General features: G+C 44.4%; 1 protein-coding gene across 1 annotated transcript; it reads left to right on the forward strand.

The window, feature by feature from the left end:
- The first annotated feature begins 7088 nt into the window (after positions 1 to 7088).
- LOC309641154 (keratin, type II cytoskeletal 6A-like) lies at positions 7089 to 12511 on the forward strand. Its single transcript, XM_082420897.1, has 9 exons — positions 7089 to 7720; positions 8701 to 8915; positions 9259 to 9319; positions 9464 to 9559; positions 9685 to 9849; positions 10328 to 10453; positions 11279 to 11499; positions 11719 to 11753; positions 11867 to 12511. Exons 1-9 carry the CDS (start codon positions 7181 to 7183, stop codon positions 12100 to 12102), a joined length of 1695 nt encoding a protein of 564 aa, XP_082277023.1. The 5' UTR covers positions 7089 to 7180; the 3' UTR covers positions 12103 to 12511.
- Positions 12512 to 16075: the final 3564 nt, after the last annotated feature.

Here is a 16075-nt window from a genome sequence, read left to right on the forward strand (position 1 = left end):
GCAGTCCAAGTAGATCAGAAGGACATTGACTAGAGAGTAAGATATTTGATTTATCCTTAGACAGGCCTCATGACCAAGAAACTTGTCTGGCAACGTGTATCAGGAGTAATTTAAATGTACATACTTCTGAACTGAAATTATGCTTCGAGCAATGTGTGCTGAGGAAATAGTACAAATGCAGGAAGTTGTACTTCATGGTTGTCAATCCCAGTAATCCTTTCAACAGGGAAAAATTGGAAACACTGGGCAAATTCAGGATCCAAGGACTCAGACACAAAGCACAGGTGGTGATGTTTTGAAGTGTGGAGGCAAAGTAAGAATGGAAATGCCTTCTTCCTTACCACATAATCCTCTCACAGAGCCTCAAAGAAGTAGAGCCCTTGCTGCTCCAAAGAGATAGCCCTGCATCCTCTCTCAGCTGTGCCCTGGCTTCCTTTGACTTCTACAAATGGGTAATGGAAAACTCAGGATACAGTGCAAGTTTGGTCTGTCAACATCTTCCTGAGGGCCAGTCACTTTTGCCAGTCTCTGTTCTGTCCATGTTCCTAATCCCAGGTTTTTTCTCTGGAGAATTCTGCCTTATACCATTAGGAATGAAAGTTCCCTTGTTAGGAATCCAGGAGAAATGACTGAGTCTAGGAATGGGGTGGAATATATACATAAGATGATCCTGCAGCATCTTTCAGTGCCAAGAAGTAAAGAAATAATCAGAAAGACCCTGTAAGAGCTCCTGATAGACAAATTGGAACAACTTGAGCCATAAATAAATAGATAGACAAATAAATAATGTACTGGATTATAACCCAAATTATGAAATAATTATTCATGGTCCCCACTGACGTGAATAAGGGATTGACTAAATTGATCAATAAGGGATGACTGACAACTCTTAGGCAGAAGAATTTCATTTAGTTACATAGCTGCTCCCCAATCAAGGAAGGAGTGAAGAACTGCTCCCCCCTAAGGGTGGGCTGTGCACAATGACTTCCTTGCAAAGAGCACAGACTAAAAATGGGGGAAAAGAGTAACTTTACCGTCAAGAAATCAATCAAACACTTCCGCAGCCAGGTGATCAAGGGTAACACCGACAGTAGTAAGTCTGGTTCATAGCAAGTATCCTGGATATGATGTGATGAGAAGGGCACACGTCATCTCTGTGGTCTTCCTCCCAAACACCATAACTCCAGTCGATTCATGAGGCAACATCAGCCAAAGCCCAATTGTGGACATCTACAGAACACCTGGGCAGAGTTCCCCAAAACTTTCAAGGTCATTAAGACAAGGAAAACCTGACAAACCGTGTTAGCCAAGAAGGAGACACAATGACTAAATGGAAAGTGGTACCATGGATGATACCCTAGAACAGAAAAAAGAATATTGGGCAAAAGGTAAGGAAATCCAAATGAAGTATAGACTAGTTAATAGTAATATATTTATATTGTTTCCTTCATTGTGAGAAATATAACTAAAGTGAGGTATTAATAATAGGGGGAATGAATGTGTATTGTGTACAGACCTCTTTGGACTATCTTCACAATTTTTTGTAAATCTACAACTATTCTGAAATTAAAAGTTTATTACGAAAAACACTTAAAGTGTGGGGCTCAAAGTAACATCTGTATTTTTCACTAAACGAATTTTGTACACAAAATTATGAAACAAGTAAGGGAGAGAAAGAGACAGAATCACAAAGGAACACAAAGACGGTTGCAGGGCCAGAGATACAGAGAAATCACTGAAGAACTAATGCTACAACAATAAGGTTCATCATCTCAAGCTGGCGTTAACTCTAGTAAACTGTCTTTCTTTTACGTTGTGTACTTTCTTCATTTTTTGGTGTTGAACATGTGTCATTTCAAAAGAGAAAGTGTGTTCCCCACGATGTCCTCATTGTATGACATCTGAGATTAAAGGCGGTTACCCTTTTTGGTACTAAGGAAGGAAAGATTCAGTCTCTAGGTTAAGCTCCCTGAGATTAAACCATTCCGATTGATTTCCTTTGCCCACTGAGGACTGAATAAGAGGAAACGTATTTCTTTCGCAAGAGCAAAGACGTGTTTTTGAGTCAAGGAAGGACTCGGCAGTACTGACGGTCCTTAGATACTGGATTTGACTCCTAAGGAGGCTAGCCAATTGCCTCCTCCTGTATGGAGTCCATGTACCTGGAAAGTATAGGACATACATTTTAAAAATAACAACCTCCAATAGAAAAACATTTTCCAGTTAGAGGCTGTATCCAAAGTTCACCTTACCTGAATCCTCTGTGATTCAGAATGATCACTTGTGAGCCATACCACGTGGATTCTAGCTGCATGGGCTAGAATGGCCAGTACAGCCCAGTGCATGGGATCCCAGCTCACGGTGGGGGCATGGGGTGCAGAAGAGCCAGAGGAGGGAGCGTTTCTACAGGTGCTGAGAGCAGGCTGCTCTTCTCTGCGCTGCTCCGTGCTCCCAGAGTCATCCCTACAGAATCCCTTGCTAGCTAACTCTTCATTGTACTTGGCCTTGAGAAAAGCTGACAGTAGATCCCAGGATGGGAGGAGAAAGGGCTTGAGGAGTTCTTCTCGAACAGCAGCTGGATTCCTTTAACCATGAGTTTTGCTGGGCAGTGCCTTCTCCTCAATGCTCTTACTTCCTGGACTCCAGGGGTGTCCCTTTAGCACTAGAAAGTGAGTGGCAGAGGAAAACCATCCTCTTGAGGTCTCGGAGGCCGGTCCACTCAGATGTGCCATTTTCCCCAACACTCTTACTGTCCCCAACCTCCTCATGCACCTATAGAACCCCCTTCTTTAACCCCACTGCCATCTGTATCTGTCCTCCCTCCCTTAAGAAACTCCTCTCCATCAAATGTAGTAATGGAAGACCTTTCCTTCCTGCTTCTGTTTGAAACTGCAAGGCTAGAATTTATCTGGATTCTTATGAAGGTTTTCCTTCATCCCGCGTTTCTATCTCTCCATTCCTCTTGCCTAATCTGAGTTTCTTCATAGCACTTGCAGGGTGTAGCCACAAAGAAATCAGAAACTGGATTTAATAGCCCTCTTTTTCGTAATAATATTGGTACTGTTAGATTGACACTATCATAGGTTTGTTTTAGGATAAAGCAAATAAGTAATATATCATTCAGAGCTCAGCTTTTCAGAGTGAGTAAAAGAAATACAGGTAGAAAATCATCCTGTATTCTATTTGAATTGGAAATATCAGTATCAACTTCTGATTTGAGTACTTGTCAATTATATTTTTACATTTTTCTTAGCTCTATCCATTGAAAAGTCAAAAAATAACTTTCTTTATTACATTTGGAAATTGCTGGTCTCCCAACCCACTCTTCTAAAATTGCAAAATAAAGAGAAAGAAGCACTTCTTCTGCCTTTCCTGTATCAATTAAATACATATTAGGTTACCTACAAAGGAAACCATGACAATGCCTTCCTTACAGATGACTGCCAGGTGATAAATGCAGAGGCAGGATGTTAAATTAATAAGTTACCAGTTTGCAACCCCTCATGAAATAGTCAATCTGAGAATTGATCAATGAATATTAAAATATTAGATGACAAATTTATTGGACACTTTTTAATGGAGGGTTAAGGCTGGAACTATGGATATACCTGGATCAGTCTTAACATCACTAAATTGAACAACTTGTATTATATGCCTCATGATCTGATGCAATACGGGGCACACAGCACCAGCTGGGACATAATCTTGCCTGAAACAATGGAACTAAATCTAATCAACTCTAATATAACTAGTAACGAGGAAAAACCGGCGTTAGAAGTTACGTGGCACCAAAAGAAACAACGAGCCAAATCCAGAATGTAGCCGTTCTAGAGAAAAGAACAATTTCTCCACAAATCAGTGGTATATAAAAGAAAACAATGGAATCTCTTACAGAATGAAAGAAGCTTAAGAGGACCACCAGTCCAATGCAATATGTGAATCTAGTTAGGATGTTGCTTCAAGCAAACCAGCATAAAAAGACATCTTTGAGATAATCAGAGAAGTATGAACATAAATGAGTATTAGGTTTCATTAAGAAGTGACTGTTGCTCATGATCGATATAAAACTGTTGTACAGTTAGATTTAAAAGTCCTTCTCAAGAACTTAGACATGCATGCAAATATTGACAAGTGAAATGACTTCATGTCTTAATCTCCTTGAAGATACATCCACTAAAGTAGAAGATTTCAATATGAGAAGTAGTGGAATTCGATGAGACAAGCTGAGAAATATGGATAAGTGTTTAATCTGGGGGATTGGTACATGGTGGTTTACATACTATTCTCTTTCATTGTATCTGTTGGGCTTTCAATGCTGCAAACTGTGATTAAGCAATAAAGGAGGTTCTTCCACTGAGGAGAGCACAAATACATTTTGGGATTAAATTTCTGATGATGGTAAATATGATGGCTTGTAGAAAACTTTCAGGTGACTCTTATCATGGCTCAGGGAAGGGAGAGGCCCTGAGCACAATGATGTCTTCATTGAAGCCAATCGTTTCCATGCAGCGCGAGAAAGGAAAATTAATATTTTGAATTTCAATTATTGCTTAATAGTTTAAATGCTATATGTATTTTAAATATAAATATATGAATGGGAGACTTCTGAATGTAGCCTAATGGAGGAAAGGGAGGCATTTCCCCTTCTCAGATATTATCTTAAAAGAAACAAGGAGAACAAGAAACGTAAAAGTAATCTCCACCCTCAACCCCCAAAAGGAAAACATCGTAAAGTCCTTCAGTCAAAACAAAAAAAACAGAAAACTCTTCTCACAGAAAGAAAGAAATCAAACACAGTTGTTGGGAAACTGAGAGAGAAGATGCCCTCAGGGCAGATCTCAGAAAATCCAGTGAAGAACACTCTTGAGAACAAACAAATCAAAACTAAACAATGTGGTGACCACAGAGGCACAGCACACAAAGTTAACCCTGAGGTTTTCCTACTGCCAGGCACTGCTGACTCATGTAACTCCTACTGTGTGAATGTGAAGAACACATCCTCAGGTGCAAATCCAAGAATCGCTGGTTTGCAACAGTCGGAAGTGGGTGTGTGTGTTCCAGGGAGGACCCATTTGCCATGAAGTTTCAAGACCCAGTGAAGGCAGGGTTGAGTAAGGGATCAGAGGCAAGGCCTATTGGCAACAGGTTGTCGGGGAAGCAAAGAAGACGGAGACTGAACTGCGAGCCACGCCGCAGCCATCTTCCTTGGCTTCGTCTAATTAAAATTAAAAGAATTATTCACACAGCCTGTGCCATAATGAGAATTCCTGTTAGCCTGGTTGCAGCCTGGCCCCTCCTCCCAGAATACTGTCTGCAAAAGACAGGTCCAGAAGGAGCTCGCCTCTTTCAAAGATGAGCCCTCGTTAGAAAGGAACCATTCCAGGCCCCACGAAGGACACTTTACATTGAAAGACAAAAACAAGAGGCACTTAGAAAACACTCAACAGAAAAAAGTGACAAACATTATTACCGAAAGGCAATGAAATAAACAGCACGGTGAAATAAGAGAACAAAGGGGCAATAGAGTGAGAAATAAAAGATGATAATATTAGTTGATAGAGCTCAGAAAAGGAGCAGAGAAGAAAGATAAAGCCACAATAGAAAGGAAGGCCAAGCTGAAAGCAGCATAAGACGTTGCTGATGCACAGCAATGGACCACAGGTAAAGGTGGAGAAAACAGCCTGTAGGAAATAGCATGAGAATCGAGTGAAAACATAGATATGGGAGACAAAGTACATACAGCGTGAGTGCAACTGCAAAAGGGAATATATATGTGTGTTTCATATATATCTGTATGTATATATTCAATGTATATGCTCGCATGCATCACACATGCCCCAGGAAAAACACAGAAACATATCGAAGTGACGTGACTACAAGGATACACAGGGAAGTGGCAACACTGCTTTGTCTTCCTAGACAGGAGTGGGGAATGATCTTGAGCATGTAATTGTTTCCTTAACCATGTATTACTTGTTTAATTTTTCAGTTAATAAGTAGGTGTGTAAATATCAATATTCAGTATATAAATAGGCATTCTATGACATCTGTATCTGTAATGTTTAAATAGCTAGCTTATTAAGCTTCTAGTTTGAACTGTCAGTTTACAGGATACACAAAGGACACGAGATCATGCTCAGTAAGATAACATGACTATGCAAATGCACAGGACAAATAACCTGTTTTTTATTTTTTTTTCACAAATAGACTGCAAGTGGTAAAGCGGAGGGGGATTTAATGAATTAAATGATTTTACAGACATACTACTTTAAAGACATATCACCGAAATACAAAATGTATGGAACTTATTAGGATCCTGATTTGGACAACCAAAACTTAAAATATAAATAACACAAACGGATTTAGTTCAAGATTGAAGAGACACTCCTTAATGTTAATGAATGCATAAATATTAAGGATATATAAATGGTATTTGGTTATGTATTTAAAAGAGTACCTCATTTACAAAATAAATGTTGAATTATATCCTAAAGAAATGATATGATCTGTGGGATTTGCTTTTGAATATTTTAAGATTGATAGGGAATTGGGTGGGAGTATAGAAGAAATAAGGCTGACCATGAGTTAATAATTTGTATAAAATCCAGTGACAGATATACAGAGGCCCATTATATTGTAAATCTACGTATCTAGCTGTGGGAAATTTGTAATGAAAGCAAAAATAAGTCATGTTTAACTTCTGCAATCAGTGAAAACGCTACTAATTATAGGTAAGGGATAAGCAATAGGTTATTTTGACCTCCAGTATTTCTGCCTTGTGGGTGAAACACCAGGCGAGAGGAGCCTCAGTGCATTTCATACACGAGCGTAACATGGAGAACCTTTGTGTGAGTCAGTGACTAACTCCCAGCTAAGTGAATTCACACTAGTCTTATTGTACTGAGAGCACTCAAAGCTGGAAGGCAGGAGAACTTTTCCCTGACTAAAGGAAACCTCAAATGCGATCTTCAGATTTCATAACTTTTCTAATAAAGCCCATGTGATCTCACTGTTGGTAAAGCCCAGCCTTCCCAACCTGCAGGCTCACCTTCCGGCACTGAGCCCAGCCCATTTTCTCCATATATAAGCCACTGCTGGCAACCTCGTCTCACCAGTCTGCTCCTCTCAGCTCTACCCTCCACCTCTCACGCCCTCCTCAGCCTCTTCGACTTCAGGAACCATGACTTCCAAATCCACCGTGAAGAGCCAAAGCAGCAGCCGCCGTGTCTTCAGTGCCGGCTCAGCCAGAGTCCCTGGGGTCAGCCGCTCTGGCTTCAGCAGCGTGCCCGTGTCCCACACCAGGGGCAGTGGTGGGCTCACTGGAGTGGGTGGAGGAGCTGGCTTTGGCAGCCGCAGCCTCTATGGCGTGGGGGGCTCCAAGAGGATCTCCCTCGGAGAGGTCGGCTGTGGCTACCGTGGTGGATATGGCGGCAGCGCTGGAGGCGGCTATGGCGTTGGAGGTGGAGCTGGGAGTGGATTTGGTTTTGGCAGTGGAGCTAGTGGTGGTTATGGGCTCGGTGGTGGAGCTGGCTTTGGTATTGGCTATTTGGGCCCTGGCTTCCCCATCTGTCCCCCTGGAGGCATCCAAGAGGTCACCATCAACCAGAGTCTCCTGACTCCCCTCAACCTGCAAATTGACCCCACCATCCAGCGAATCAAGACTGAGGAGCGGGAACAGATCAAGACCCTCAACAACAGGTTCGCCTCCTTCATCGACAAGGTGAGCCGGGAGCACCTGCCCTCCACTGGGATTTCAGAGTCCCCAGTGGAGGGACGCAACCAACGTCCTACCAGGGGGAGCCTCGGCAGAGAGGGAGGAGGGGACTCGGGCCAGCTGTCCACTGGGATGCAGGATAGGCTCCATGTGGACCACAGGCAGAAGGTGATGGAAATCATTTACAGCTACTGATCCCTTGAATGTCTTCATTCCTGCCTGGGAAGCATTCTCCACTCTTGATAACCCTCAAGCAAAGGAAAGGAACTGAGAGAATGGAATGAGTTAGCTTGATCTTCTGAAGGGTCTAAGAAATTAAAAAGGGAATTACAGTGGAAACTGCACTTGAGCCTTAGTTGGGGTGGTGGCGGGGAAGGAAAGAAGACAAAAACCCAAAGGAAATGTCAGGAAAAAAAGACTCAGAAACAGGTATATGTGCATAAAAATACTTAACTTGTAGAACCAGATCATGAGCATTAAGGGAGCTTGTTTTAGAGGGACTCATGCACTAGATGGGAAAGAAGGTTAAATCCAATCATCAATAGGGTTGGAATTTAACCATTAGATTCTAAACATTTGACATCCCTTTAGCTGAGATACACTCTATAAAATAACTCTGTGCAATATACGAGAGAAATACTATTTTAAAGTACATTTGTGATTGTGCTTATCAAGAGGAAGAAAAGAAATGTTGAAAGTCACTGACTGACAGGCTCCGTAATGGAGAAGAGGGACTGTCTGCTAGCTCCCTGGGGCAACGTGGCCAGTGAGATCTGTGTGGTGTGAAGGCAAACAGTCAGGGGCGCAGCACCGTCAGCCTGAGCCGCTGTGCACGCTCTGGAGTAGCCCAGCACCACGGGGACCACCAGACCTGCTTGGGCACAGTCAACCCACCTCTCTTTCTGCCTTCCTGCCTTCCTACCTTCCTTCCTTCCTTCCTTCCTTCTTTCCTTTGTTGCACAGATAACCATCTTGTCTTCCTCCAGGTCCGATTCCTGGAGCAGCAAAACAAGGTCCTGGAAACCAAGTGGGCCCTGCTGCAGGAGCAGGGCACCAACACCGTGAGTCACAACCTGGAGCCTTTGTTCGAGCAGTACATCTACAATCTCAGGAGACAGCTGGACAGCCTTGTCACGGAGAGAAGCCGCCTGGACTCCGAGTTCAGGGGGATGCAGGACACGGTAGAGGACTTCAAGAAGAAGTGAGTTACAGGAGAGAAAAGGGCTCAGTTTCCTGAAGCCCACGCTTCAAGTCTATTAGATGACCAGGTCCAAATGAGGGCATGGTTCTTAGTAAAACATGTCCATGGAAATGAAACCACAATTCTTGCCTAAACACAAACCCCGAAGAACAAAAGGGCCATACAGGTGGATGGGGAGAGTAAAGATGTAAACAATTGAGGGACCACAGAATTCGTCTTTTAGGCTTACTGGCAGGAAAGCTCCATTTGGATATATCCATTGTGGGAAGTTGGGATCCCAGGCTGCCTTTTCTGTATAACCTTCACCACTGACTCAATTAGGTTTTACCCTTTCTAATTCCAGATATGAAGATGAAATCAACAGGCGCATGTCAGCAGAGCATGAATTTGTGAATCTGAAGAAGGTGAGATGAGTAAGATCAGGGGTTCATGTTTCTTTGCCGAAGGAGAGGACTCTGGGAAAAGAATAATCGGGGAGATTAAAGGAGGAGCAGACTGGGAAGGAGGGCTCGGCTCATCTGATCCCAAGTTGTTGGCTTCTTCCCCAGGATGTGGACACTGCTTACATGAATAAGGTTGAACTAGAAACCAAGGCAGACGCTCTCATAGATGAGATCAACTTCCTCAGAGCCCTCTATGAAGCAGTAAGCATCTTTCCACACTCTGTTTTATTGACTCTAAAGAGATTTGCAAAAATGGAAAATCTTAGGCTTGGGTGCCTCTGTAAATGTCATGGGAAAAGGGGATCTGACGATCTCTTGTTGTGCAGGAACTGGCTCAGATGCAAACCCACATCTCAGACACGTCTGTGGTCCTCTCCATGGACAACAACCGCACCCTGGACCTGGACAGCATCATCGCTGAAGTCAAAGCGCAATATGAGGTGATCGCTTGCAGGAGCCGGGAAGAGGCTGAGTGCTGGTACAAGTGCAAGGTGAGCAGTGAGGGGGAAGCTGGAGAAGAATCCCTGTGCCTCCCCGCTGGAGACCAGCAAGGCTTCCCGAGACTTCACTCAGGAAATCTCCATCTAGGAAGCGGGGGTCCTCTCAATGGACGTGTACCCTGAACCAACAGAGTAGATCTTTATAGTATTTATGTCCACGTCTAGTAAGTCAAAGAACCTAAATGTAGGACAAAAGCTACCGTAGATAAAGACCAAGGGATCTTTGCTTTAGCTTCACCCCAATGCTGGTTCTCAGAAACACTACAGAGGATGTTCTGGTCCTGAAGAGAACCAGGCAGTCAGTGGTCCTACCAAGGATGGTGTGTGATGGGTGTACAGTGTCCATGACCTTGTAACACCAATTTTCTTAAAACGCCTTGTGGACAAACCATTCGTTTCGATTTGTGAAAACCTTGATTAGTGTCCTGTGAAGCCCATGGACACCACCCTCTCTCCCTCTGGTTTACAGTACGAGGAGCTGCAGTTGACGGCGGGCAGACACGGGGACGACCTGCGCAACACCAAGCAGGAGATCACTGAGATCAACCGCATGATCCAGAGGCTGCGATCTGAGATCGACCACGTCAAGAAGCAGGTATGGTGGGGACCATGGAGGAGAAAAGCATCCTTTCCTTCCTAGGCCACCAGGGATCATCTACCACCATGTAGGGAATTCCTGGGCACTGAGGGAACAGCAGGGAGAGGAGGACATGTACTTCCTCCCTTAGTGAGTTCCCACAGGTTAGAGAGATGGATCCCAACCCAAGAGCAGGAAACAATTGCATGACAGGACCAATCCCAACTGGTCAGCGGTACAAAGATACAGTCTTGAGGCACTGAAATGAGATTCCATAAGAGGAATGATTGGTTTGGGAATGCAAGACACAAGTTGGCAAAGAGAAGGTCAGGCCAGAAAGTGTGAGGAAGATTGCTGCAAATATGCTCAGATTCGATGTGAAAAAGAAGCTGAGAAAAGACACAGGACAAATGAGGGCTTTCCAAACATGTGAAGTGGAAGGAAGGCAAGGTCGCAACAGTTTAAAGTGAAATCATCTCCTCACTGTGGGTGTCTGTGGTTCTGTGTGAGTTCGTGTGCATCCACATGAACTTACCCAAACTGTCCACATTCAGAAGAAGCCAGTGGGTCCATTTCTTCCAATGTCCCCTGGTCTTGGGTCTGCTGTAGTATCTTCCAGCAGTCACCACCTCCATCCTCTTTAGGGTGGTTAACACAGAAGTGCATAGGGAGCTCCTAGACTAGTTCAGGTTTGCAGAATGGAAAAAGACTGGACAAAAAGAATCAAACGTCCTTTTCCATGGAATCGGGGCTCTAGAGCTCTTCCTCACTGGGAAAGAAGAACCATGCTTCGTCTCCTCAGGAGTCCAGATTGCAGGTTCATCTGCCCATCTTCCCCTCTAGTGCGCCAACCTGCAATCCGCCATCACCGATGCTGAGCAGCGTGGGGAGCTGGCCCTCAGGGACGCCAAGAACAAGCTGGCCGAGCTGGAGAACGCCCTGCAGAAGGCCAAGCAGGATATGGCGCAGCTAGTGAAGGACTACCAGGAGCTCATGAATGTCAAGCTGTCTCTGGACGTGGAGATCGCCACCTACAGGAAGCTGCTGGAAGGCGAAGAGTGCAGGTGAGTAACTCACACAACCTCCTCAAACATCTGGGTCCATGTCCAAGGTGTCCAGCCAGTGAGCACCAGTGGAAGGCGCTCTAGTCGTGGCCATAATGCCACTCCCAGAAAAGCACTTAGAAGGCACGTTCCCCATGGGCTCTCCTCACGCCCAAGCTTCCCACGCTGGTCCAGCTCTGGCTCTGAGGTCTCATGATGGCTGTGTCTCCTCTCTCCTAGGCTGAATGGGGAAGGCGTTGGACAAGTCAACATCTGTAAGTACCTTCACTTGCCTCCCTCCCTTGCCCTTGTGCCCTTCTGACTGGACTCTGTGTGGCAGAGTGAGCTCACCATGTCTTGTCATGGTCTTGTCCCCTTGCCTCTCCAGCCGTGGTACAGTCCACTGTCTCCAGTGGCTATGGCGGTGCCGGCGGTGTCAGCGGCGGCTTAGGCCTGGGCGGAGGCAGTGGCTACTCCTACAGCAGTGGTCACGGCATTGGAGGTGGCTTCAGTTCCGGCAGTGGCAGAGCCACAGGGGGTGGCCTCAGCTCCTCCGGGGGCAGCAGTTCCGCCATCAAATACACCACCACCTCCTCCTCCAGCAGGAAGGGCTACAGGCATTGAACACCTGCCATGGGCTCGGGGTCCCACAGTGTCTCAGGCTCCCTCTCCAGCTTCACTGCCCTTTCCTCCAGTTGCTTCCTCTCTCCTGCTTCTTTCTTCTCTTACTCCTTGAGTTCGAACTGAAGTTGCTGAGTGCCCTCATGTCCTGTCCGCCAACACCTGCCGCATCTGAGCTTCCATTGCTCACCATCGGAAGGTCACTGTCTGGGTCCTACTCCAGAATAGGGCAATGCCCCTAGCTTTCCACTGGCCCAGTATGTCCCATCTCACAGGTGTTGTGTTCCTCCCTTGCAGTGATCATGAAAGCACAAGTGACTAGTTCTATGATGTACGGGGGTCTCTATCCCTGTGATGCTTCCTCTGCTCTTTGCTCACTTGGATTGCTAAATAAAGCAGATTTATACTATAATGCGTGGTTTCATATTGCCTTGCTTTGTTACCAATGGTTCTTGCGGTATTCACTGGGCAAATGCCTTTTCAGGAATGAAGCGTACTCCCAATCCCCATGTGCTTCACCCCCCTCCTTTAGAGAACTTCGACAAACAGCCACTTAGCATCCGGATGCTCAGGAGTCCTCCGAGAACAGTTTGGCAAGTGAAGCGGGAGGGAGCAGGTTCATCATCATAGTAAAGTCTGTTTTCACTGCCCTGACCAGGTGCCAGCAGATTCGTTTCTCTGATGTGGTCTCTAACACTCTACCTCCTCCTGCCCCAGTTGACACCCATACTCCCCAGAGGATCATATTACAGTCCAAGTAGATCAGAAGGACATTGACTAGAGAGTAAGATATTTGATTTATCCTTAGACAGGCCTCATGACCAAGAAACTTGCCTGGCAACGTGTATCAGGAGTAATTTAAATGTACATACTTCTGAACTGAAATTATGCTTCGAGCAATGTGTGCTGAGGAAATAGTACAAATGCAGGAAGTTGTACTTCATGGTTGTCAATCCCAGTAATCCTTTCGACAGGGAAAAATTGGAAACACTGGGCAAATTCAGGATCCAAGGACTCAGACAGAAAGCACAGGTGGTGATTTTTTGAAGTGTGGAGGCAAAGTAAGAATGGAAATGCCTTCTTCCTTAGCACATAATCCTCTCACAGAGCCTCAAAGAAGTAGAGCCCTTGCTGCTCCAAAGAGATAGCCCTGCATCCTCTCTCAGCTGTGCCCTGGCTTCCTTTGACTTCTACAAATGGGTAATGGAAAACTCAGGATACAGTGCAAGGTTGGTCTGTCAACATCTTCCTGAGGGCCAGTCACTTTTGCCAGTCTCTGTTCTGTCCATGTTCCTAATCCCAGGTTTTTTCTCTGGAGAATTCTGCCTTATACCATTAGGAATGAAAGTTCCCTTGTTAGGAATCCAGGAGAAATGACTGAGTCTAGGAATGGGGTGGAATATATACATAAGATGATCCTGCAGCATCTTTCAGTGCCAAGAAGTAAAGAAATAATCAGAAAGACCCTGTAAGAGCTCCTGATAGACAAATTGGAACAACTTGAGCCATAAATAAATAGATAGACAAATAAATAATGTACTGGATTATAACCCAAATTATGAAATAATTATTCATGGTCCCCACTGACGTGAATAAGGGATTGACTAAATTGATCAATAAGGGATGACTGACAACTCTTAGGCAGAAGAATTTCATTTAGTTACATAGGTGCTCCCCAATCAAGGAAGGAGTGAAGAACTGCTCCCCCCTAAGGGTGGCCTGTGCACAATGACTTCCTTGCAAAGAGCACAGACTAAAAATGGGGGAAAAGAGTAACTTTACCGTCAAGAAATCAATCAAACACTTCCGCAGCCAGGTGATCAAGGGTAACACCGACAGTAGTAAGTCTGGTTCATAGCAAGTACCCTGGATATGACGTGATGAGAAGGGCACACGTCATCTCTGTGGTCTTCCTCCCAAACACCATAACTCCAGTCGATTCATGAGGCAACATCAGACAAAGCCCAATTGTGGACATCTACAGAACACCTGGGCAGAGTTCCCCAAAACTTTCAAGGTCATTAAGACAAGGAAAACCTGACAAACCGTGTTAGCCAAGAAGGAGACACAATGACTAAATGGAAAGTGGTACCATGGATGATACCCTAGAACAGAAAAAAGAATATTGGGCAAAAGGTAAGGAAATCCAAATGAAGTATAGACTAGTTAATAGTAATATATTTATATTGTTTCCTTCATTGTGAGAAATATAACTAAAGTGAGGTATTAATAATAGGGGGAATGAATGTGTATTGTATACAGACCTGTTTGGACTATCTTCACAATTTTTTGTAAATCTACAACTATTCTGAAATTAAAAGTTTATTACGAAAAACACTTAAAGTGTGGGGCTCAAAGTAACATCTGTATTTGTCACTAAACGAATTTTGTACACAAAATTATGAAACAAGTAAGGGAGAGAAAGAGACAGAATCACAAAGGAACACAAAAACAGTGGCAGGGCCAGAGATACAGAGAAATCATTGAAGAACTAATGCTACAACAATAAATTTCATCATCTGAAGCTGGCGTTAACTCTAGTAAACTGTCTTTCTTTTACGTTGTGTACTTTCTAAATTTTTTGGTGTTGAACATGTGTCATTTCAAAAGAGAAAGTGTGTTCCCCACGATGTCCTCATTGTATGACATCTGAGATTAAAGGCGGTTACCCTTTTTGGTACTAAGGAAGGAAAGATTCAGTCTCTAGATTAAGCTCCCTGAGATTAAACCATTCCGATTGATTTCCTTTGCCCACTGAGGACTGAATAAGAGGAAACGTATTTCTTTCGCAAGAGCAAAGACGTGTTTTTGAGTCAAGGAAGGACTCGGCAGTACTGACGGTCCTTAGATACTGGATTTGACTCCTAAGGAGGCTAGCCAATTGCCTCCTCCTGTATGGAGTCCATGTACCTGGAAAGTATAGGACATACATTTTAAAAATAACAACCTCCAATAGAAAAACATTTTCCAGTTAGAGGCTGTATCCAAAGTTCACCTTACCTGAATCCTCTGTGATTCAGAACGATCACTTGTGAGCCATACCACGTGGATTCTAGCTGCATGGGCTAGAATGGCCAGTACAGCCCAGTGCATGGGATCCCAGCTCACGGTGGGGGCATGGGGTGCAGAAGAGCCAGAGGAGGGAGCGTTTCTACAGGTGCTGAGAGCAGGCTGCTCTTCTCTGCGCTGCTCCGTGCTCCCAGAGTCATCCCTACAGAATCCCTTGCTAGCTAACTCTTCATTGTACTTGGCCTTGAGAAAAGCTGACAGTAGATCCCAGGATGGGAGGAGAAAGGGCTTGAGGAGTTCTTCTCGAACAGCAGCTGGATTCCTTTAACCATGAGTTTTGCTGGGCAGTGCCTTCTCCTCAATGCTCTTACTTCCTGGACTCCAGGGGTGTCCCTTTAGCACTAGAAAGTGAGTGGCAGAGGAAAACCATCCTCTTGAGGTCTCGGAGGCCGGTCCACTCAGATGTGCCATTTTCCCCAACACTCTTACTGTCCCCAACCTCCTCATGCACCTATAGAACCCCCTTCTTTAACCCCACTGCCATCTGTATCTGTCCTCCCTCCCTTAAGAAACTCCTCTCCATCAAATGTAGTAATGGAAGACCTTTCCTTCCTGCTTCTGTTTGAAACTGCAAGGCTAGAATTTATCTGGATTCTTATGAAGGTTTTCCTTCATCCCGCGTTTCTATCTCTCCATTCCTCTTGCCTAATCTGAGTTTCTTCATAGCACTTGCAGGGTGTAGCCACAAAGAAATCAGAAACTGCATTTAATAGCCCTCTTTTTCGTAATAATATTGGTACTGTTAGATTGACACTATCATAGGTTTGTTTTAGGATAAAGCAAATAAGTAATATATCATTCAGAGCTCAGCTTTTCAGAGTGAGTAAAAGAAATACAGGTAGAAAATCATCCTGTATTCTATTTGAATTGGAAATATCAGTATCAACTTCTGATTTGAGTACTTGTC

This window comes from Balaenoptera physalus, assembly GCF_965194825.1.
Source record: "Balaenoptera physalus genome assembly, chromosome: 13".
NCBI classification, from domain to species: domain Eukaryota; kingdom Metazoa; phylum Chordata; class Mammalia; order Artiodactyla; family Balaenopteridae; genus Balaenoptera; species Balaenoptera physalus.

What these genes read in the sequence shown, in the direction of transcription:
- LOC309641154 (XM_082420897.1), top strand. Translation starts at nt 7,181, where the DNA reads ATGACTTCCAAATCCACCGTGAAGAGCCAAAGCAGCAGCCGCCGTGTC. An exon ending in TCGCCTCCTTCATCGACAAG is followed by an intron (nt 7,721 to 8,700) that starts GTGAGCCGGGAG and finishes GTCTTCCTCCAG; the next exon opens with GTCCGATTCCTGGAGCAGCA. An exon ending in CTGGAAGGCGAAGAGTGCAG is followed by an intron (nt 11,500 to 11,718) that starts GTGAGTAACTCA and finishes CCTCTCTCCTAG; the next exon opens with GCTGAATGGGGAAGGCGTTG.